At 43.9% G+C, this 23,056-nt stretch overlaps 1 protein-coding gene across 3 annotated transcripts; it reads left to right on the top strand.

Annotated features, from left to right (window-relative positions):
* The first annotated feature begins 582 nt into the window (after positions 1 to 582).
* On the top strand, positions 583 to 23,056 carry nr4a3 (nuclear receptor subfamily 4, group A, member 3). 3 transcript variants are annotated; one of them, XM_078253013.1, is made up of 9 exons: positions 2,848 to 3,107; positions 3,736 to 3,906; positions 4,874 to 4,955; positions 8,158 to 8,993; positions 13,772 to 13,901; positions 14,652 to 14,815; positions 14,919 to 15,118; positions 18,493 to 18,671; positions 21,189 to 23,056. In XM_078253013.1, exons 1-9 carry the CDS (start codon positions 3,009 to 3,011, stop codon positions 21,449 to 21,451), a joined length of 2,124 nt encoding a protein of 707 aa, XP_078109139.1. In that variant the 5' UTR covers positions 2,848 to 3,008; the 3' UTR covers positions 21,452 to 23,056. The 3 variants fall into 3 exon arrangements, with proteins under 3 accessions (XP_078109141.1, XP_078109139.1, XP_078109140.1); XM_078253015.1 differs by lacking the exons at positions 2,848 to 3,107; positions 4,874 to 4,955 and adding an exon at positions 583 to 703; XM_078253014.1 differs by lacking the exon at positions 4,874 to 4,955 and having other exon boundaries at positions 2,848 to 3,111.

Here is a 23,056-nt window from a genome sequence, read left to right as displayed (position 1 = left end):
CAGGATCTCCCTCGGCTTCCTCACCTGCAAACATCAAATCAACCGTCTCTCTTTCTCTCTCTCTCTCTCTCTCTCTCTCTCTCTCTCTCTCTCTCTCTCTCTCTCTCTCTCTCTCTCTCTCTCTCTCTCTCGCTCTGGCTCGGCGAGCGGGGCTTATGTGTCTGGTCGACTACTGTGGAGGCAGAGAGAAAGAGAGAGAGAAAGCGAGAGAGAGAGAGAGAGGGAGCTCTACTTTGAGTGACGTCACCTCTCCCATGGCGTCACATTGACGTATCGCATACCAGCCGCTCTATGTGGAGGCTCAGCCCACATAAATGCACTATTTGACTTTCTCCCCTCAGACGGCTCACATAAACAAACCCGCGTTACAACTCCACACTTTGCAAATCACCCATCAGCACTGACACACTCACGGGAACGGACTCAGACACGCTACTTTATACCCGGGAGTTTTTTTTATTTTTTAATGTTCTGTTTCATTTTGTTTCTACTTTTTGTAGCCTACTTTAGAAAAAGTAAGAAGAAGAAACTCTTTTGTCGCCGATGAATCCTGATCCCCTGCAATCTTACTGAGAGTTTTTTATAGGCTATATAGGCTTATTCTCTCCATTACTTCGACTCTTGGTAATTATTCTGGACGGAAATGGGATATTTCATGCGAGGTTATTACCTCATGTAAAGACGGAACCGCTACAGCAAACCAGTAAGTAAATTGTGAATGAATGAGTCTGATATTCTGTCGAATAGCGACAGGGCTATAGGCTACTTGTTAGATTGCCAGACTCAAAACCTAGGCTATTAATGTATTAATGTATACACATGTGTAGGCCCTATGTATGTTTATATTAAATCATCACATATGTCATGTTGAATCTATAACCTACTCTAATATCATCATCTGTGTCTGATCTGCCCAACTTTGTGCGTCTAACCTGTTGATATGCCAAAGTCCAATACGCTGCTCATATCGTCTGTCTCTGTGTGGTGTCTCCAAAGAGTAAAATTAAGCTGAATTTGAATTTAATTTGCGCTGGTGAGGTATCATATCCTTTCTGGTTGTCATGGAAATGAGATGCCTCTCACTCACAATGAATAGTGGAGTCAGGCGCACTAATGGTCTGAGTGGAGAGTAGTCTAACCTACATTCAGGCAGGAGCTGAGAGAGAGGAGAGTTAAAGCTCTTTGATTTCATGCCATTTATGTTGTTTTTTTGTTTTCCCCTCATGTTGGATGTTCTTGGGGGTTGTGCTGTCAATGAGTAATTTACATGGTGTGTTGTGGGATATTGGGTGTGTTTGTTGTTTATACATTGTCACTGATATTACATAAGTAGGCTATATTGTTTCACAAATGAAGCCATACAGCATTATGATTCTTAACCCTGGCTTGCTTTTTAGGATTAAAGCTCCACATAAAGGTGATTGATGTTTTCCAAAAAGCCATATAATCTGAGCTGTTGCCTGGGGGCCACTCGCAAATGTCAGTTGTCTCACTGTCTACTGTCTCTGTGAGGACACGGTCTCTCCTCCAATTGATCGCAGGAAAAACACCCTTAGCCGTTCATCATAATGCCACATGAAATTTCTGAAGCCCTCTGTGAAGTAGACTATTTCCTAGAAACATCCGATGGCAACACAGACACTGAATTCTACAGCAGCTACCAAAGCTCTGGACTATCCGTGATATGTGTGATAAGAAACTACCACTGCTGAGTTCTTGAGTAACTTTCTTTTTTTACCTTTCTTTTCTTTCACACACTCAGGTTTACGCACGCACGCAACCGCGCACACAGGAACTTCTGACAGTCTCCCTCTCAGAGCTGATTTACAGTACTCACATATTTCTCTGGTCTCTCCTTTATGTCCTCTCTTTTCTCTGTCTCTGTTTGCTGGAAGCCTCGCGCTGTCCGGGGTTATTGGTGCGAGGGGCTACCGGGGGCTACCGGCGCTCCGGGGCGCGTGCTTTGCAGCTCTTATGTCGTTCTCTTGGTTACCGGTGCGCGCAGGGCCAGAGCCCCATCGACCGGCTCGGCCTGAGAAGAAAGCGAGAGGAGATCTGTTTGCTTATTTAGAAAGAAAAAAAAACAGACTGAATGTCTCACTTTGCAGAAACATAGGCTATATATATAATAATAATATTATATATATATATAATTTTGTTTTTTTAGTGAATATGGTAGCCTACTATTTTCACTCTTTTAATTATCCACAAAGGCTGTGATAAAAGCACATTTACGCACATTTACGCTCTTAACTTCATAAGCTTATGAAATAATGAGGTTATTTTGGCTTGTATCAATTCTTATTTCTACTGCTGCCATAACCAAATAGGCGTAAATGTTTATTTCTGCACTCAAATGGTTCCACACAGAATTGAATAATGACTTAACTGTTCCAAATCAACCCTAATCAAATAAGTGCTAGGCATACAGCCTGACTTGTTTGATTACTCTGGTTTGTCTTTTTCCCCCTCTTTATTTCAACATATGTAAAGGCTCTGTGGGGCATTACATTGTATAAAAGCCGTATCCTGACTATGGAGCCATCAAAAGAGTTCACAGAGGCCCAATGTTTCATCTCAGAATTCAACAGAATTGGAGAAGAATAAGAGTTTGGAGAAAAGTGCTGCTCTATCACCAAGTGGACGAGTTTGATCTGTTGACACAAATATAAGAGATGACAGTAGGCTGCAGGTGCCTGTAGCCCTGAGTGTCGGTTATGGGGGCTGTGGCTTGTCAACAGACAGTATTGAGATCGAGTGGTCTTTCGACCTAACCGTATCCCAAAGGGTCTGTGTCTGGCAGTGAGATAGAGCGTATAAGAGCGAGTGTGTATGTGACAGAAAGGGGGCGCTCTGGGCCTTGAAATCTAGCGGCCATGGTGCGCTCTGCTACAGTGAGTTGGAGCACGGCGCACAAGGGTCCGCTGGTTTGGTATCAGGTCCGACTCTCACATGTCTAGATCTCTCTCTCTCTCTCTCTCTCTCTCTCTCTCTCTCTCTCTCTCTGAATGAACCCTGAGCGTACGAATACGGTGGTGATCAGAGACAAGAAAAGCGATGGCCTGGAGGCACTGGCACAGACTGCTTTTATAAAAGTTGTCACTTCTGTAGGTCTGTATTTGTAGAAGTTGTTTACAGTTTTTAGCCTGGTTGAATTGGTCTTTTGTAACGCAAAATCTAAATTATAATAATAACGTCGCATAGCTTAGTGTTAGAATGAAACTTGTCACCCACGTAAGTGTTAGTCTTGAAATGAGCTAAAAGTTCTCAGTTGTGGTTCATAATATTCCCTTTGTAGCATGGATTCAGTGTCATATTTAATGCCAACATTTGGTCTATGTTTCATTTTAATGTGTAAATCTGCCTTTTACGTTGTCTACCAATGGATTTACATCTTTCTGCTTCTTTTCATCCGATTCATTAGATTTTTCGCAAATAATTATCTCTTTTTAGTGTAAAATCAATTGTTGCTTATCGTTTTAAAATGTACCAACATTTATCTGGGTTCAAATGTTTTGAGGTGGTAGGAATGTTGTTAAATCCAACCTCCAAGAATGTGCTAAATGAAGTTTAGGAAGGCAGTGCTTATCGGGGAAAAAATGGTAAAACTGCATTAATGCTTCCCTCTAAGTGTGATTGAGTTTTTATATTGCTTATGATCATCGCTGAGTGGAGATGACGGTTATTCCGCCTGCCGCCACATCACTGGCTGTAACCAAGACATCTCTCCTCCAGACACAGGTTCGGAAGAGCGCGCCCGGCCGAGCTCGGAGCCCCGGCAATCGGACACTTCCTTTACGACGCCCGCCGAGTCCTCCTCGCTCCAGGAGCCCTGTCCCGGTCGCAGCCACGCCACCCCTCAATTCCGGACACTCAGCACCATTCAGCGCGAAGCTCTTTCACCAGGTACGGACCCCAGCCCTTTAATTTCATCAATTCTTTTACTTTCTCTTTCTTTCTTTTTTTCTTTTTTTCTTTCTTTCTTTCTTTCTTTCTTTCTTTCTTTCTTTCTTTCTTTCTTTACTAGGCTACTTACAGTAGGCTAATCTCTTTTCTCAGATGATGCTTTGTAAGGGCAACTGTTGTGGCTCAGGTCTGTTTTTGTGCACCTATTGTGGTGTGATTGGTGTCTGGTTATGTTTTATTGTAAGAAGAAAAAAGCTTAGAGGTTAAATCAGAATTGAACTTAGATAATAGGAGATATTTTAGCTTCTGTACTCTTATTAAAATCCAACAGCAAATCATAGATCTTTTCTTTGTGCGCGAGAGTTTCAGTCCGTGTGTCCTTGTGTAGGCTATGTGAGTGTTTGTGTGTCGGCTGACAAGTGAGTTGACATTTCAATCGTTAGACGAACTGGCAAAAATAAGACACTTTGGAGACCAGGCACACCTAAATCCAGAAGCTGTGGGCGAATCATATAAGGTCATAGACATCGATACTCCTGATGACTCAATAATGTCTTCAAAAGCCTTTGTGACTAAAACAGGGCAAATTATACGGTTATATTTTTGTATTGTTTTAGTTATATATGTTTTATTTATTACTTTTTCCTGAACCTGCAAATGAACATTCAATTTCCACATGATTTAATTGTTGTCCTGGTTAAATTAAACAGATACTAAATCAAATAAAAGGCTTAAATATATATATATGTATCTCTGCTTCATGTGTGTGTGTGTGTGTGTGTGTGTGTGTGTGTGTGTGTGTGTGTGTGTGTGTGTGTGTGTGTGTGTGTGTGTGTGTGTGTGTGTGAAAATCACTTTACTTATTGTGTGAGGCCACTGAATTCAAACAATTTATCTCATAATTCACATACAAAAAAATCCTGTGTTTTTGTATTTATGTCTGAAACTTCATGTTTTTATTTGTTAGATCTATGGCATTCTGACAATGAACAAACGCGCTCAGTTATTGGAACAGCTGCAGTTTGTCCAGTTGAAATGCACACCTCGAGGTTAGAGACTATTTCCCTTCACCTCACTATGCTGCACCACCTGTGTCTGACTCTGCTTGGGATGTCTGTCCTCTTGCTTGCACACACACACACACACACACACACACACACACACACACACACACACACACACACACACACACACACACACAGACAGACACACACACACACCTGCTTGCATGTGTAATAAAGACAATCTGTGGTGTTGGAATGTAGAAGGTTTCCTAGGTTTGCTTCAGTGGCATAAAATACACTCAACGTATACACAATGTGTGTGTGTGTGTGTGTGTGTGTGTGTGTGTGTGTGTGTGTGTGTGTGTGTGTGTGTGTGTGTGTGTGTGTGTGTGTGTGTGTGTGTGTGTGTGTGTGTGTGTGTGTGTGTGTGTGTGTGTGTGTGTTATTGTGAAAGCTAGGCACACCATCAAATATGAAGCACCAAAGAGGATGACACGTTTTGCAGACACAAGCAGTTTTACAGGTTCCTTTTAGGATAAGGGTGCATGTTATTGGGGTAATGAGCATATACAGGTTTGTGTTGACATCTTGAACATCATAAGTGATGAAAACATGTGATGTGTCTGTGTGCCTTTATATGTGTATGAAAAAACAACTTATCATAAGCGTCTTTCCTCACCTCACACACACACACACACACACACACACACACACACACACACACACACACACACACAGACAAACAAACATCACAGTCCATACAGTTTGAAGTAACTTTCAGCTGCCAAGTAGACTCTATTTGTTTTACAATATTTCTCAGCCTCTCTCTTTTTGTTTTTCATCTCTTTTCAGGCATATCAACTGAAAACCTTTTGTATTTAAAAGTATATGTGTGCAGCATATAGCTGCTGATAAAATATTGTATATTGCAGATGCAATAACACATGCACACATGCACACACACACACACACACACACACACACACACACACACACACACACACTAACACTAATCTGAGGCTTGACCTACTGACACAACACAGAGAGCCACAAAGTTCACCACTGTAGCTCTTCCGCTCACAGTTAGATTTTTTTATTTTCTCTTCTTTCTCTGATGCCTCTAATCAATTGCAAAAGTACTTTAGGTATAGCCCAGAAAGGCCCCATGACGTCCATAATGCTGCATGTGTGTTTTTCCACGTGGGTTAAAGAGCTGGTCACTAGTAAAAGAAAAAAAAAATGACGTCAAGCATACGTAGGCCTAGATCGTTACTCATATCCTCAATTTAAAAAAAAATCTTGCATCTTAATATTACAATTAAGACATACCGTAGGTTTGCATACCATGTCTGGTGTACCTACTTACTAGTTAATTTTGAGGACAATATTGTCAAACTTTAATTTTGCCAAAGAAAATTGTGGTTTAAATTAATTGTAGGATTTTTAGGCTTTATGCTATCTTTCTTTCTCACCAGGTCAAGTCTGAGGGGTCAGCTCTCTTTTGACCTTTTGTCTCTAACACGAACGAACGAATACAAAAATAAATAAATACATAAAGATTTTTTCTTTAATTAACGCTTTGAGTCATCCTTTTGTTTTTCGAGATCCCACAGCCAAAACGCATTCTGCCCCTCAGATATAATTTAATTGTGTTAGAAGAGCTCAAATTAATGTGTCACTCAGTCTGCTTCCGCCATGAGGGTCATTAGTGTAGGCTTTTAGGCATGACCGCAAACTAAAAGTTGTAGGCTATTTTCAAATAAAATAAATAATTATTAGCCTATAGAAGTAGAAGAAGAAGAAGTTGCAGGACTTTTATCTTGTTAAAAAAGGAATGGAGCCGTTTTTTATGTATCACAACAGGAAATAGTCTGTAGACTAATTCCCTGACCGAGCCTGATTGCGTCCGTTTGGGTGGTGGTATTTGTGAGGGCTTTGACAAGAGCAGGTCCCGATATATCCCGTATTTGACTAGACAAACATGACGCGCGATTACGGCAGAGCGCGCGCATGCTGGGCGTCAATGGGAGCAGCGCTGTGTTGACAGTTCCCTGCTCGACGAGCGACGAGCAAACACCACAAAACCCTGGCTGCGCTGACACTAATGACTGATGGGGCCCGCACACACTCATCATGCACACACACACACACACACACACACACACACACACACACACACACACACACACACACACACACACACACACGTGCACGCTCAGAGGCACGCACGCAAACGCAGGTGGAGTGTATTACGTAAGGGGTTTGATAAGACAACACCATATAGTAGGCTACACACACATAGATGATGAGGTAGTGGCCTGCTGCTGTGGCAGAATTAAATCAAGGGGAAAAACTCAAGACATACCAACTGGCGTCTGCAGCAGTTAGAGGAAACATATTTGTCTGTGTGTGTGTGTGTGTGTGTGTGTGTGTGTGTGTGTGTATGTGTGTGTGTGTGTGTGTGTGTGTTGTGCAGCAAGCATCCAGCACCACCATGGGGTTCCATTATTATTTAATGTTATCTCATCTGCTTAGCCATTTGACTAACCAGAGTATGGCCACCCACACACACATGCAACACAAACCCTGCACACACACCCTGGTCAAAGATACTTCAGCATATCAGTCTGTAGAGAGTGGGTCGGATCTTTACTTTGACTGCTTTGCCTTAGATTTGCGCACTGATGAACTGCAGCTTCTCTAACTGAGCTAACAGTGGGAGAATCAGCCGTGTCTGGGGTTGTGTGTGCATGCTCCAAATGTTTCTACTTATTCGGCGAAGTGCAAGAAGTGTTAAAGCAGGAAATTGAGTAAATGGAAAGATTTTTATATTCCTTCAAAGGTGCATTCAGAAAACTTTGAGAACATTGCGAAATCTCTGACACCTCAAGAGCTGAGAAAACTGCCTGTTCCAATAGAGCTGTGCAGAATTTTTTAGTCATGTACTGTTTAATTGTTGACCCTGTTTAGCACTACCCTTGTGTGCATGTGCCTCCAGCAGAGTCTGCCTTCATCCTGATTTACTGAAGGGTTGTTCCTGTACTGTGCTTCTGTGGGCAATCTCTTTTATTTTTTTAAATCAGTGGTTAACTAATATGTAATTTCCTTACTGACTAATGATTTTTGCCATACAGCTATACTCTACTAACAGCATTAAAATGCTTTTTGAATAAAAATGTTTTAAAATACATGTGGTCTGATATGCCACGCAGCTCTAACCTATGTGTGTGCTCTGTGTCTCTGGCAGACATGCCCTGTGTGCAGGCTCAGTACGGGCCCGCCCCTCCAGGCTCAGCCTACTCTGGCCAGTCCTTCGGTTACCAGGGCGAAAGCTATAGCTCTGATCTCATGACCCCTGACTACACCAAGCTGGACCTGGGTGGTGGTGAAATCTCTGCCGCCGCCGCCACCACCTCCCTCCCCAGCTTCAACGTCTTTGTGGAGGGGAGCTACGAGCCCAAGTCCTCTTGCCTCTACCAGATGCCTACACACAGGCATATCAAAAAGGAGGAGGAGAGCTACCCGACTGCTCCGCCACTGGAGGCCATGGCCTCTTCCACTATGTACTTTAAACAGTCTCCCCCCTCCACCCCCACCACCCCATCTCTGCCGCCCCAGCCTGGCACCTCCTTCCTGTGGGACGAGCACCCCCTGGCCCCTCCGTCACACCCTCACTCTTTGGGCTCCAGCCTGGAGACGGGCCCCCTTAAGTCGCCCCGGTTTTCGCACTTCTACCAGCACTCGCCGCCCCACAGTGGCGGCAGCATCAGCGGTTACGAGAGTCTGGGTGGAGGACTGGTTCGCACCTCCTCCTCTTCCTCCTCCTCCTCATCCTCGGTCTCCCATCCTCACTGTCCACCCCTGGAGCAGCCCATGTACCAGCTGCACCGTGGGGCTGGGGGCAGCAGCCTTGCCTTCCGCTCCCTGGCTCTTGGGCCCTGCGGCCCCCTATTAGGAGACAGCCTGCCATCGCCTCCCCCACGTGGCCCCCAAGGTGAGGGCACCTGTGCGGTGTGTGGGGACAATGCGGCCTGCCAGCACTACGGCGTACGCACTTGTGAGGGCTGCAAGGGCTTCTTCAAGGTAAAAAAACCTCAAAGCAAATAGGTCATATAAGAGTATTATTCCAAAAAAAGATGCCTTGTTGCAGTTTCAAGCTTTCAGTTTTACTTTTACACCATCATCAAAGCTTAAAACTGCCACGATGCCTCTGTCCATTTATTGAGTAACTCTACTTCTATATGTTTTTTCTTTATATTCCTATAAGTATTTTAACGTACCCACTCCTCTTGTTCCACCAACAGACACACAACCAAATGCACACACTCACATTCATATGACATTGACATTCCACCTTAAATATCACAGAGTATCTGTGAAGTAGCTGCAAACTGACTGACGTATTTGTTTTGAAACTATCTACTTACATTTGCCTCGCTCCCACTCTGCACCCGTCTCTGCGCTCTCTCAATCTTCTTGAGAGTCATCGTGAAAGCACAACACACCCACAGGGGTCGTCTCTCCCAGCAACCAAGTGGGCAACTTGTGTGCATGTATGGTATGTGTGCGTTTGTGTGATTGCTTGTGTAACATGAGAACTCAGGATGATAAAAACACACGCTCTCACTCTGACAAACAGGGAAAATTGCTGTCCATGCTTGATGCTCAGCCTCTCAGAAATAAAGTGTGGTAAGAGTCCAGTGGAAAAGGAATTCTCCTTGAAAGCAAAGTTTCTTTTCAGATGTTTAAAGGGAATTAGTGGCCACTAAATTAAATTCACTGACATAATACTGAGGACGATATGAGTCAGTTTGAGATTTGGCCCTTCAAATGATTCAATCTAACACTACTCAACTCTGTCTCACTTCCCATGTTACCGCACATGCTCACACACACAACTCATAGTTTAACATCACCAAGAGACAGTTTTTAGTCAGACAGATTTTTTCATTTTCCTTGTGCACGTCATAAAACACTATAGATATAACAACAAACTCTCTCTGACATGTGCATGTGGTACATTACCTCATTCATTCAAATAACAGTATACTCACACTCAGCGACACTGAAGTAATTTCTTTGCACAATTTTTGAATTTTAACATTTTCCGGCACGCTTGTTAAGCATTCTATTGGTTGCATGAGACAAGAGAGTGAAATTAAGAGACAGCAACGAGTGTGCAAACACAGAGGTAATTGAATAATGCCTCTGGTAGGTGGAAATGAATTATCCTTCTTTTCAATTAGTTTCACAATTTGTTTTTATTTAGTAATTAATGAGAGTAGCGTCTGGTGGCAGCAGGCCGCGGGCTGTCTTCTTGCTGCAGCGCTCAGCAGCCACACAAGACTGTCAAACCTCACTATGTTTCCTTTACACACATGCAAATGCAACCAACCATGCACACACAACATATGCACACAACCACATGTTCATTTCATACAGGAGCATGTACATGTTTTTCAGTCTGTTTCACCCTGAATCCAGGATGCAACAGCAGACACTGAAGCATGCCTTTCACACACCTTTCATATTCATATTATCAGGCACATCGCCTCCATTATCTTGATGGTTTTATTGTCCCTCCAAAAAATATTTTCCTGATTGTATTTAATTATCCCTGAATAGTTAGTACACATGAGGCTTGCTGTAAATTGTTGTTATTTCATTAGTCCAATTTGAGGCACATTTTCACTGCAAATTAATTTTAGCTCTTGAACAAATATTTTGTTTTTTTTCCTGTTTATTATTTTTGGCAGAATAATGTAGTCCATTCAGTGGTTTCCATTAATTTAGTGAACCTATTCAAAATTAGATTTAAAAAAATGTAAGTCTGCATCTCAGCTGTTAGTATACATTATGCTAGAAACAAAAGACTGACATTAAAAAGTGACCTGTTTTATGCACCTACTGTCCTAACCAGTGAATTACTTTGGCTGTGCTTTTATTAGTCAGAATACACGGTCAGCTCAGCTCAGTGCACACCATTTTTTTATTTTCCAGTGCTTGCACAGCATGCAAGTCATTAAAAGATTGGGAGGTGGCACCTAGTGGTAAATGAAGACTGAAAATCAAGATGGTAACATGCATATAACTTAATCACTTAAATGTACATATGATACATATAAGTTGAACATTTCATTCATTCAGGAAATGCAACCAGATAAACAGACATATCTATGTGTAGGTGCATGGCTTAGCTTTGAATCAAGTTATACAACTTAAGTTTTTTTCCATAAAGAAAACAATAAAATCAGCTCAGAGATCTTTCACTACAAACTACCCTTCCTCTACAGACAGCAAGAGAGATTGCCTCTGATTAAGAAGCAGGGGGTAGAGGAGAAAGAGAGAGGAGAAGGCGGAAAACATCCCCAAAAGCTTTTAATTTAAGCCAAAGCTATTAGCACATGTTACATGTCAAGAATCTGCCTCTGAACACCTCCATCACAACACCTACAGCATGTGAGCTTCTGTCAGCGTGTGTGCGTTTGTGAATGTGCTTTCAGTGCATATAAATCTTCAACTCTGACTGTCAACGTCTAAGTGAGCGTTTTTTCACTTGAATTAAGTCCTTGCCTACACAAACATTACTGCCACCTTAAAATTTCAGTTTCTGATACCAAGCAAATTTTAAATGTCATCATAGGGATTCAGCCACTAATATCAGGGTATTACAAGAGAGATGAGATGAATTTAACTAGAACAAAGTATACTCAACGCTCTTACACACTCACTCATACACACACACACACACACACACACACACTGTAGGCTGGCCTAAATAGGTACAAGAAGGATGTACAGATTTGCTAGCCATATTGAGATAATTTGATCTGACTATCAGAGAGTTAGTTACAGATTAGTTACAGAGTATTAGCTCTGATATGTAGTGTCTCTGCTGAGACGCCAGTCATGCCCCACGCTGCTTATTAGAAAGCAACAAAGTCACAAGAGCCCCAACCACACAAACACACACACACACACACACACACACACACACAGCAGTAGAGAGAGACAGGAGACAGGCCAGCTCATGAGAGCTTAATTTATCAGAACCTTAATTGATCATTTCAAACTCAGGCTTTTATTGGAACCAACTATCTCATAAATTAGGCCCTGAGGTCAGTGAGGAGAAGAACCTCCAACTCAACCAACCACCAGGGTCAACTTAGCTTACATCACTTTCACCTGAACCCATAGTGTGCTGCAGAAACAAAAAAAGAAAAAAGAAAACAAGCTTATTGCAAAAGATGAGTTTGAAGAAAAATGAATCAAGGTTACCCTAAAATCCCAAGTAAGGATCATTACACTCAAATAGTTGACAGAACACAAGCATGTTTAATTTGTAAAAGAAAGACTAAAAAATGTATTTAAACTTTGTGTTGACTCTGGTGCATGTGAATGTGAAAATACATGTTAAGGCTTTGTGAGTCATCCAGCCTTTCATGCAGCTTTATGTTTAGTTTGGACTCCCACTAAACGGATGCTATTTTCCCTTAACCAGATTAATGACCATAACTAACTTATCCCCGCGCGCACGGGTCACTGAACATTGAAGGGATAAGAGGGAGACATTCAGAGCGATCTGTGGTGCCATGGCAACGGCTCTCATCCGGCGCTGGCGCCTATTACGCGCCAGTTCCGCACTCGCGCCGAAGCATATGGAATAATTGGTGTGTTATTGGTCTCCGGGGGGCACGAGCATGTGTGGCGCGAGGGGTTCCTAATTGGATTTATTTGTTTTGATGTGTTTTAGAGGCGTTAAAGAATAGGAGAAGCTGCGACACTTTCCGTGTGTTCCGTTTAATTTACAGTTTGTTCTGGTGCTGTTTTGCCCGAGTGGACTACTGGAGTTACAGCATGACAGAGTATTAATGTAAACACTTTACAAATGACAGCAATTATAGTGTAATTGTAAGCTTTTTTTGGCCAATGTTATCGTTAAGTTGTAACAGAATCTGACCACCTCAGGCAAAGGTCTGCCCAAGGGTTTTGATTGGCAACATGCCCCAGGAGGCCTCAGGTGCCACAGAGTTACACAGGCATTGATAGTATATATCTGTGGTTTGTTTATTTAAAGATTAATGACATACTTTAAATATGCTTCTCATGCATTCTCACACTGAAGGCTACTATAATAAATGAAGACGCTGTAGCCAGTGTCTAACTGTGAAAATGCCTCTAATTCTGCTCAGGGAAGTTTTTATTGGGTTATTCCACATTGAGAAGAGTTGACTTTGTCTTTTTACACAACTTCAGCCCCAAGCGCACGGGATTGGCCCATTGGTGTGCGCGGCTGCGCGCACGGGAGCGGACAGGCATGCACTACCATCTCTGTTATTATTGTCTTTCATCCACGCGGGGAGCGCACCCGACCCCCACGTGGCCCGTTTCTGATTTCATTTTAATAAGGTCAGTAATAATCGCGCGAGCCAGCCGAGGAGAAAACAGCTCCCGCGGGGCCCATTGAGAGAGGCGCGATGAGCGAGGCCCCGGAGGTGCCACGAGCCGACCCGTGATCTTCACAAACAATCTGATCACGCAGCTCCTACGGCCGCTGTCCCCCCTGTCTCGCGGGACCCGCCTCGGCACGCCACGCGCTCGGTCCCCCCCATTGTCAGCTCCGGCGCTAATAAAATTGTCCCTCCTGCAGGCGAGGCTTGTTGGAAAATTAATTTTATCTAATTATACTGATGTCAACGCCGCCTTTCAGCGCGTAATTAAAATCTGACCTGCGAGCTTCTGCTTTCATTCTTTGATAGGGAAGGGGGGAAAAACAGAAATTGAATTAAACAAATCAAATATTAGGTGGCTGATTGTGTTTGGAGGCTGATTATCGGAATGCCTTTTCCTTCTCTCCCCAGCGCACCGTGCAGAAAAACGCCAAGTATGTGTGTCTGGCCAGTAAGAACTGTCCTGTGGACAAGAGGAGACGCAACCGTTGCCAGTACTGCCGCTTTCAGAAGTGTCTGAGTGTCGGCATGGTGAAGGAAGGTAAGGGAAACGAAGTGACCACACGTCTGATACCCACACAGACAGGCAAGCACACACTAGGATAGTGCATGACCCCCAGTCCATGATGATAAAGTTTGTCTCTGCAATCTAATAGGCCGGTAATGACATGGCCTGTGGCAGCATCACACTCATCCTTGGAGCAGTACTTCCTCTCTCTGGTGGAGGAACAAAGTAGAAAATACATTACTATACCAATTAGAAGCCTACCTGTCACCTTTTAAACCCTGAATTCAGATGATTTTAAAGCACTGAAAGAGACACAAAGGTGAACATCCTGCTTAAACTGTCTCATGCTAGCTGACAGACTGTTGCTGCATAGCAGCAGAGATGTTTTGCTGATGTGTAGCATGGCACTCTTACTGCCCTCTTTTCCCTGAGGTTTCTCACCTGTTTCACACACACACACACACACACACACACACACACACACACACACACACACATAAATGCAAACAAACCCACACACTTCTCTATCCCGTTAACTCGTGTGCAGCCCATAGAACAGCTCCACTGCCATCTGCTGGCTAGTGGCCACCTGTGTAGGAATTTTGGGAAGGTTGGAGAGCTCCTGAGGAAAAGCCTTAGTCATGATTCTTCCGCAATAAAATACTGCTAACGCTAAAGCCTATCAGTTAGAGAATAGAAGTTATGCTGTATACATATTACCAGATTTAACTGAACAACCTCTTCATTATTGCCTGTTGTCTACTCTCTTTCTCTGGTTCACAGTGGTACGTACTGATAGCTTGAAGGGGCGCCGAGGCCGTCTGCCTTCCAAACCAAAGAGCCCCCTGCAGACAGAAGCGTCTCCTCCTTCTCCACCCCTCAGCTTGCTCTCCGCTCTGCTCAGGGCTTATTCCCACTGCACGCCCCGTGACCTCGACTACAGCCAGGTACCCCCAACACCCCTTTTTTCATTTAAGTCAAAGTAATGCATGCGTTCAGTGAGAAATATGGCCGGTTTACTCAATTGTTTATCTCTGTCCCTCTCCACAGTTCAGTGCTGCAGACCCTCCCTCCTCCTCCTCAGATGCGGAGCACATACAGCTCTTCTACAGGCTGCTCACCATCTCGATGGAGACCACGCGATGCTGGGCTGACCGGCTTCCCGGGTTCTCCGAGCTTCAGCGTGACGATCAGAACCTGCTCATAGACTCTGCCTTTCTGGAGCTGTTTGTCCTGCGATTGACCCACAGGTAAGAGTCTGTTTTGGTGCCAGAACAAAAAGCAGATGGATGACAATTTTAGCACATTTAACTTACACAAGTATCCATTCATACGTGCATCTAAAACTTCCTCCAAAAGATTTCAAAGACACACTACAACTTTATCAGAAACTTTACTTCTTTTGGCATCAGAACAACAGGCAGTTAGTACCCTTTACCATTACAGTACAGTGTATACTGTAACAGTGCTGGCTAAAGCTGTGTGCTGCTGTGTCGGTGTATCTCCACAGTAGGAGGAGTGGAACTGAGTAATTGCCATATGAACCAAATTACGAATGGAGTCTGTAGCTATGACAGCAGCTACACCCACAGAGTTCCGCTCTGCTCGTCTGATATCTGACGCACAGAGAGCTCTGTGTGTGTTCTGTGGGCTAAAACTGTGCTAACATTGTGGACTGTGAATTGACAGGATCAATTCCATTTAAAAGCTAGTCAGCTGAGAAACTGAAAAGGGCTATTATGGAAGGAAATACATATTTAATTCAGCTGACTGGAAAAAAAAGGGAATTGACTTAATTTACCTGATGTGTCCAGTGTGTGTGTGTGTGTGTGTGTGTGTGTGTGTGTGTGTGTGTGTGTGTGTGTGTGTGTGTGTGTGTGTGTGAGTGAGAGAGAGAGAGCTTGTGTCGCCCGTTGATACCTGTGGTGCCATTATGACTGCCCTTGCCCATCTTTGCCTCAGAATTGCCCTGGGTTACCGTTCTGCTCTAGTAAGGCATGTGGCTGGTTAAATTTATGGGGAGGACGGAGGTTGGACTACAAGCTCATCCCTTTGTCTGCGCTGTCGTCTAGGGCAGAAAACACAGTCACACACACAAGCACACTTACTCACACACACTCACGCACACTGATGATGTAGAATCCCAACTTTCTCTCCTCCTCCCAGTGTATAAGTCCAGGTGCAGGGTGGGTAGAGGATGGCTGGTGGCATCACAGTCCCAGCAGGAGGGGGATCAGGCTGGGACTCTGACTCACGCTAAACGGTGGACTAATAGGGGCCTCTATCAAACACACACATGCTCACAGACACTGTTCATCTTCCCACCAGCCAAACTCCCACGGAACAGAGGAAAACACACACAAACACAGCACTGTCTTACTTTGTCCGTCTTCCGTGAGAGCAAAGGATGCAGTCCACGCTCCCATCTCATTGTTGACGTAGCCCTGCATTGACCCGGTGCTGAACTCGGATGCCTTGCGGACCCCTGCTCAAGCGTATGTCTGTATGCTTGCGTGAGTGTGTGTGTGTATGTGTGTGTGCTCAGTGTGTGCAGAGTAAATTTGCTCCGCTGTTCTGGGCCGGCATTGCTGTAAGCACCCCGTTACCAAACAGTTTCTGTGGTTATTGGTTGATTACCCTGGTGACAGTGTAGTCAGGAGTGAGTGGAATGTGTGGCAGACATCCAGCTGTGTGTGTGTGTGTGTGTGTGTGTGTGTGTGTGTGTGTGTGTGTGTGCTTGTTTTTAAGAATATGTTTTGGCCATTTTTTCCCTTTATTTGACAGTGGCGAGAGACAGGAAATGTGGGGAAAGAAAATAGGGAATGACATGCAGCAAACAGTCCAGCCTGAAATCAAATCAGGTGATTGGCTATCAGGTCACCTCTGTCTGTAGTTGTACTCATGTGCTTCTATCAGACAGGGGTCAAATAGTATTTTAAAACTCTTAGTAGTAACTTAGTTTATCTACACGTACGCATCCTCTTCAACTCTTAAATCTCTAGACTCAAGTCTATCACTCCGCTTTGAGATTTATAACCAGTAATGTCTATGGTACACATTATTTTATTTTATATGACAGGGTTGGATGGTCTTCACTCCAAGAAAGACATGATACTCACTGGTATCTCTCTATCTATAAGGCCCTTGTTGGAAAACTGCCATCTTATCTTCCAGAACTACTTTTTCATTCAGAAGGACATTATCAGACTTGCTCTGCTGATTGGCTTTTACTTGTTCCACGAGCTCGGTCTGAACTTGGAAAAACTGCTTTTAGTTTTAGTGCTCCCGGCTCGTGGAACAAAATAAACACTTTCTTAAAATCAACTCACTTGTGCCTTTTGGACATTTTAGAAATCTTCTAGTTGTAATTGCTATACATAGTTGTATTTCTCTTGCATCCTGGTTGTCCTGATCATCATTTTTAATGCATTGTGTCAAAAAGCATTGTTCACAAACACAAACCCTTAGAAATTTCAAATATGCACATATTTTGTGATGGAAAAGCTGAATCAAATATATGAATCTAAGATTTGAAGACATTGAAATTTGGTAAATTTACAGTAATTTTAAGCAATGGGCAGATCGAGAATACACCATAGCATTGAGACTCCAGAATTTACATAAAATATTGAAGCCAATTAAGTGGGAATTTAAGGGAAATGTCAGAGTTTCAGGGGTCAAAATACTATGACCATTAGCATAAAAAAACTATATCAGAAGTAAAGGAAGCAAGATGGCTAGTTCTGATCGTTTTTGTGTTTGTTGAATGGTATTTTTGGCTCTGTATTATTGACAGAGCTGGTGCTGTGCAAGAGCATCTGTGTGCATGTGTTCTGCTGATAGTGGGTGGTGTACCTCTTTTAAACTGCAGTAAGAATAATTAGACATAACTAGTACTTCATCCTCCTCTCATAACTACTAAACCAATGTTTGTGCAGGGTGTAATTTGAGGCTTCCCCTGTTTTCACTACATCCCCCCTCTCTCTCTTTCTTCTATCAGCTGTTTTTCAAGCACACACTTTCTGCCCTTGTCCTGTCTGCTTCAGATCTTCCACCTAAACACTTTTTCTAGCTCTCTGAAGAAAGCCACACTCTTCTTTTAGACACTAATAAAGACTTGTCATAGCCCTCGCTCCTTCACTGCTTGCTCTCTTTCCGTCTCTGCTCGGTGGTAAAGGAGTGGGATGTTGTGTGTCGTGAGTAACTGATGGCTAAATATCTGAGAAGCCTTTTCATTTCCTCATTAAGGCTTTGTGTTTCCACTGCATACCACAGCCTGTGCACATTAAAGCCATAACAGTTTACCTATCTGAAAATACACGCACACATAGAGCAGCCCTCTGCCCTAACCCCTCACCCCACCCTGCCGAAAGGAAACACAGGAATGTTTTAAAATGCTATAATTTGGAAAACACAACCTTAATCAGCTACATGCCTGTGTTTGATGTGTGTGCCATTTGTGTGTGAGTGCGCATACTGCCAGGTTTTCTCATTGTTTTTATTGTAACTGTTTCCTTGCCCCAGTATCACAAGCCATTTTTACAATGCGTGAGGGAAAACGCAGCGTTTCATTGGAAGCAAGATCTAACCAGAGTCTTCATCTCCTTTTCCCTCTGTGTCTCAGGTCGATGCTGTCAGAGGATAAACTAGTGTTCTGCAACGGCTTGGTGCTGCACAGGTTCCAATGCCTTCGTGGGTTTGGGGAGTGGCTAGACTCCATCCGGGACTTCTCCACTCACCTCCAGAGCCTAAACCTGGACACTTCGGCCTTCGCCTGTCTGGCCGCCCTCGTGCTGCTCACAGGTAAAAACCCAAGCAAGTAATATCAAATTTCAGATTTCAAAATCACCATCAGGAGAAAAAGAAAATAAAAAAATACAGTATATATGAAATTGGCAAAAATAGCAGCCTGTTTTCAGTCCGCTGCCCCTCTCCCCTATACACAAACAAATCATACAAGCTGCTCATGCGTAAATATATATGGATACACACAAATCCACACACACACCTTCTTTCCTTTGTCCAGAGCTTTGCTCGTTGGGGGATTCAATGTGACAGTGTTCAGGTGGATACATCCACTAACGTCACACATACGCTTAAAGACACATGTGAATGCTTGTTCTCGCACATCTCTTCCTGAAACAAGAACCTGATACCCAGGAGCACCTGCTGCACCTGCCACACACCTGGCCCTCTAATCAGTGTGCATGTGTGAAAAATGGAGGGAGAGTCGCAGCTTTCTCTGCGACGACACGTCAGAGACAAAACAGAAGAGACAAGAATTTAGTGGTCATTAGAAATGCTCGGTCCTTGCCGCAGTGGCCCTTTTCTGCATGTCATTCCCCCTCTCTCTCCTGTTTCACATATTGGGCTGTCCTGTCTAATAAACGTAGCCTAGAAATCTAGACGCACCCTAGTGGCAGCAAATTTAATTTGCAGCCAGGGGGGTCTAGGCATTCTCCGTTGGCTTGCGAGCCGGAAAAACCACACTCCAGTCAGGCCAATCACATCGTGTATAGAGTTGGTGGGCGGGCTTATGGCTGCTGCTGCTGGGAACAGCGGTCTTCTGGAAGACTTGAAGTTAAGCTTTTCTTTGAGAAAAGAACAAAGAACGGCACTGAAATCATTCTTAAAAAAGGAAGATGTGTTCGGAGTTTTGCCGATCGGATACGGCAAAAGTTTAATCTATCAACTAGCTTCGCTACCTTCTTCGTTGCTCTGCCTGGTTGTAGCGCTATCCTATTGCGTGCAGAGGGAAATTGAAAGACAACCGTTTATCCCGCCCCTCGGATTGAGCCCTGTCAATGGTGAGTTCCCAGACCCAACATCTGGATGTGGGTCTGGCTTGTCAGGCTATAAAAAAGGCCTAAAATGCCCAAAACAAAACAGAAGAAGAAAAAAGAAATGCGTCAGATATAATAAATTACAAATGTAGCCCAAGGTGACAGAGGACGCCTTTGCAATTAAGTGTTTAATTTTTTACACCTTCACGTAAGAGTCAGAAACTGTAGCCTATATAAGTGTGTAATGGGTAAACACCCCTCCCCCCTACGCTCAGCTTCCTTACCTCACCCTGCCCCCGCCACCTCCTCCTCTTCCTCCACCTCTTCTTCCTCCACCTCCTCTTCCTCTTACTAAGCCCTCCAACCCCATCCTCACTCTCTGGGGGAGCACTTAACTCTGTGCCTGATCGACCAGCCCACCGCAGTGCACAGCTCTGGAATGGCGTCTGCGCTGTTCTCAGTGGCGCTCTGCCACCTCGGCAAAGCACACAGCACACTGCCACGACAGAACCGCCAGAGCCACCAGGCGATCGACCGCTTCAGAGTGGCCTGTGCAGAAAGGCAGTCATCGATCCCTCCCTGGGAGCTCGCGCACATAGAGAAAGAAGGGGATAGGGAGAGCGGAGAGAGAGGGAACGAGAGTGTGTGAGAGGTCTGAAAGCCGCAGTGAAAGGAGGACTGGAGTGACTCTGTGGCAGCAAACACAGAACAAACAAAAGAGTCACATAAACAAACAATAAATAAGCTTCAGATAATAGATACCTCAAAGGGAGACCGGTCTTAGTGACAGCCTCCCTGCAGAATGGCTTGTGTGTGTGCCTGTATATATATATATATATATACTGTATATGTGTGTGTGTATGTCTTGCGTGCGTGCATGCTTGCGTGCGTTCATGCGTCTGTGTGTGTGTGTGTGTGTGTGTGTGTGTGTGTGTGTGTGTGTGTGTGTGTGTGTGTGTGTGTGTGTGTGTGTGGGGCTGGACACCCTGTTCTCTGCAGAATGAGTTAGTGTCACATTAAGCCTGGTACGGGTGCCACAGGAGTTGCTATGGGCAGCAGTGTGTGTGTGCATGTGTTTCTAATTTCATTTGGCTGCTCACAGGGCCGAATAATCAGCTAATTGTTGAGCACTTTTGTTTCTGTCAATGTCTTAAATTGCAGGGACAATTTCTGTGCCTGTGTGTGTGCAAATGTTTATAAAAATGTGTGTGTGTGTGTGTGTGTGTGTGTGTGTGTGTGTGTGTGTGTGTGTGTGTGTGTGTGTGTGTGTGTGTGTGTGTGTGTGTGTGTGTGTGTGTGTGTGTGTGGACGTACAAGGGGCTTATTAGGTTAGACTGTGTATTGATCTGTAGTGAGTGAGACAAGTTAAGGCCTTTTAAGAACATTAGCCATACGGGCTAATGAGGTGGAATTCAATATAAAAGAAGATGTAGCAAAGGCTCTGTCAGATGAATGAGCTCTGTGTGTGCATTTGTTTTTTTCTGCGGATGTAATTTTTGCCGTTTAACGTATAACGTCTCTGTCTGTCTATCCACAGAGCAAGTCCCAGGTCTGAAGGACTCAAAGCGGGTTGAGGAGCTGCAGAATAAAGTGATTTGTTGTCTCAGAGACCACCTGGGTTGCGGCCCTTCTTCCTCCTCGTCCAAGGCTGCGCCCCCTCTGAGTCGTATTCTGGGTTTGAGGGCAGAGCTCCGTTCCCAGAGGACCCAGGGTCTTCAACGAATCTTCTACCTGAAGCTTGAGGATCTGGTACAGCCCCCTCCGTTGATTGACAGGTTCCTGGACACTCTGCCTTACTGACGGCCCAGGCTCAGCACACGTCACGTCCTGTTCAGCCCCCCCCCCCCCCCAGGAGCACGCACACACATCCAGAGAGAGACTTGCTCCCCACTGACTGATGCAGAGCAGAGAGCCAATCAAATGCTTTTCAACAGGGCAACCAATCAAGAGCACCTTTCACTCAAACGGACAACCAACTAAACGCTTTTCACCAGTATAAAAGACAATTACTCAAATGCTTTGCCACTTTTGATTTGATCCTCCTGTTTTTCTCATGTGGGGGAGGATGACAAGGCTGAGATGGACGACAAAAAAATACTTTTTACTGTCCTCTTTCTGTCTGGGTGGCAGCTCATCCAGCAAAAAATAAGGACAGTTTATGAGTACTGTGTTATCTGTGTTTTGGCCTGACTCATTCAGTAAGAGGACTTCTTTTTAGTAAAGAGGGAAAGGGTTGTGTCATTGTGTTTGAATGTTTTCAAAGCTAAAGATGTCCCAGTGAAACACAAGTCACTGTGTATTCTAGTTCCTTCTGCTGAAAGAAGAAAGGGGGCCTTTTTTTATTCTGAAATGTACTGATATGTCAGAGGTCAGACAGCGTAAGGATAAACACGCAGAAACACAGATATTTCATAAACACATGGAAGTGGCTGTTGAGTTGGGCTCTTGATTCCAAGTGCAATTTCTTAAATGCTATCTCGCCACAAAAGGAGGAAGCTGAGATGGAACGGTTTAATTTCAAACTCTAAACTATTTTAATACAAAGATTTGTCCTGTACAGTCAGTATAGCTGAAAGAAAGAGGGACAGTCTCCACCTGGCTTTAGAAAGCAGAGGAGATACTGTGCACTAACGATTGATGACTGAGTCACCTAGACTTGAACTTAGCTCTAGTATGTTTTTTTTTTATTAACTCATTTTTAAATCTTAGGTAGGAATATGGAGGAATGAACATTGACAGAAATTGGCTTTTGAAGCACTTACACCCTGAGAAGGGCTAGAAGCACAGACACACACCCTACCTGCTCCCCTGCAGGACGCCGGAGAGTCGGGGGAGAGGAGGGTGCTCGACAGATATGTCCAGGGGTGAAACATTCCGCAGTCATGTTGTTTTCTATTTGTTTCTATTGTGGAGGCCGTGTGAGAGTGTGGAGGACATGGTTGCATACTGTCTTTGTGTGTACGCTTAGAGAAGCCAGGATCATATGCATGGTGTGTTATAAGCTGTCAAAAGCTGCCATAGCCTGTCAAAACAGCTCGATCTGTGTTTGTGTCTCAGACTGCGGCTCTATGGGGATCTCCCTGGGCCTCCACCACCCACTCACACTCACGGCAGCAGTTTGAAATATGAAAAAAAACAAATTATATAGATATAAATATATATATATATATATATATATATATATACAAAACTAATATTTTGAAGTGTTTTTAGCTTTTTCAAATATTGTGGTACGAGTTGTGCATTGTTTTTTGAAGAAGAGAAACAAAAAAGAAAAAAAAGTTGCTGTTTTTCAATGTCCCTCTTTGGTTTGAGTTTCCTGTTATTTTTTTCTTTCTCTTTGGTTCACTGGATTTTCTGTTCAGCACTTTGAAATCATAAACTAGTTCTGATTATTCTGCCCAA

This window comes from Sander vitreus, chromosome 6 (genome assembly GCF_031162955.1).
Source record: "Sander vitreus isolate 19-12246 chromosome 6, sanVit1, whole genome shotgun sequence".
NCBI classification, from domain to species: Eukaryota; Metazoa; Chordata; class Actinopteri; order Perciformes; family Percidae; genus Sander; species Sander vitreus.
The sequence above is the reverse complement of the archived record's forward strand: the minus strand, read 5'-3'. Positions and strand labels throughout refer to the sequence as shown.

Coding starts and splice junctions, on each gene's coding strand:
- nr4a3 (XM_078253013.1), top strand. CDS start 3,009: ATGAACCCTGAGCGTACGAATACGGTGGTGATCAGAGACAAGAAAAGC. Junction 13,902..14,651: donor TGTCGGCATGGTGAAGGAAG/GTAAGGGAAACG, acceptor TCTGGTTCACAG/TGGTACGTACTGATAGCTTG. Junction 14,816..14,918: donor GTGACCTCGACTACAGCCAG/GTACCCCCAACA, acceptor CCCTCTCCACAG/TTCAGTGCTGCAGACCCTCC.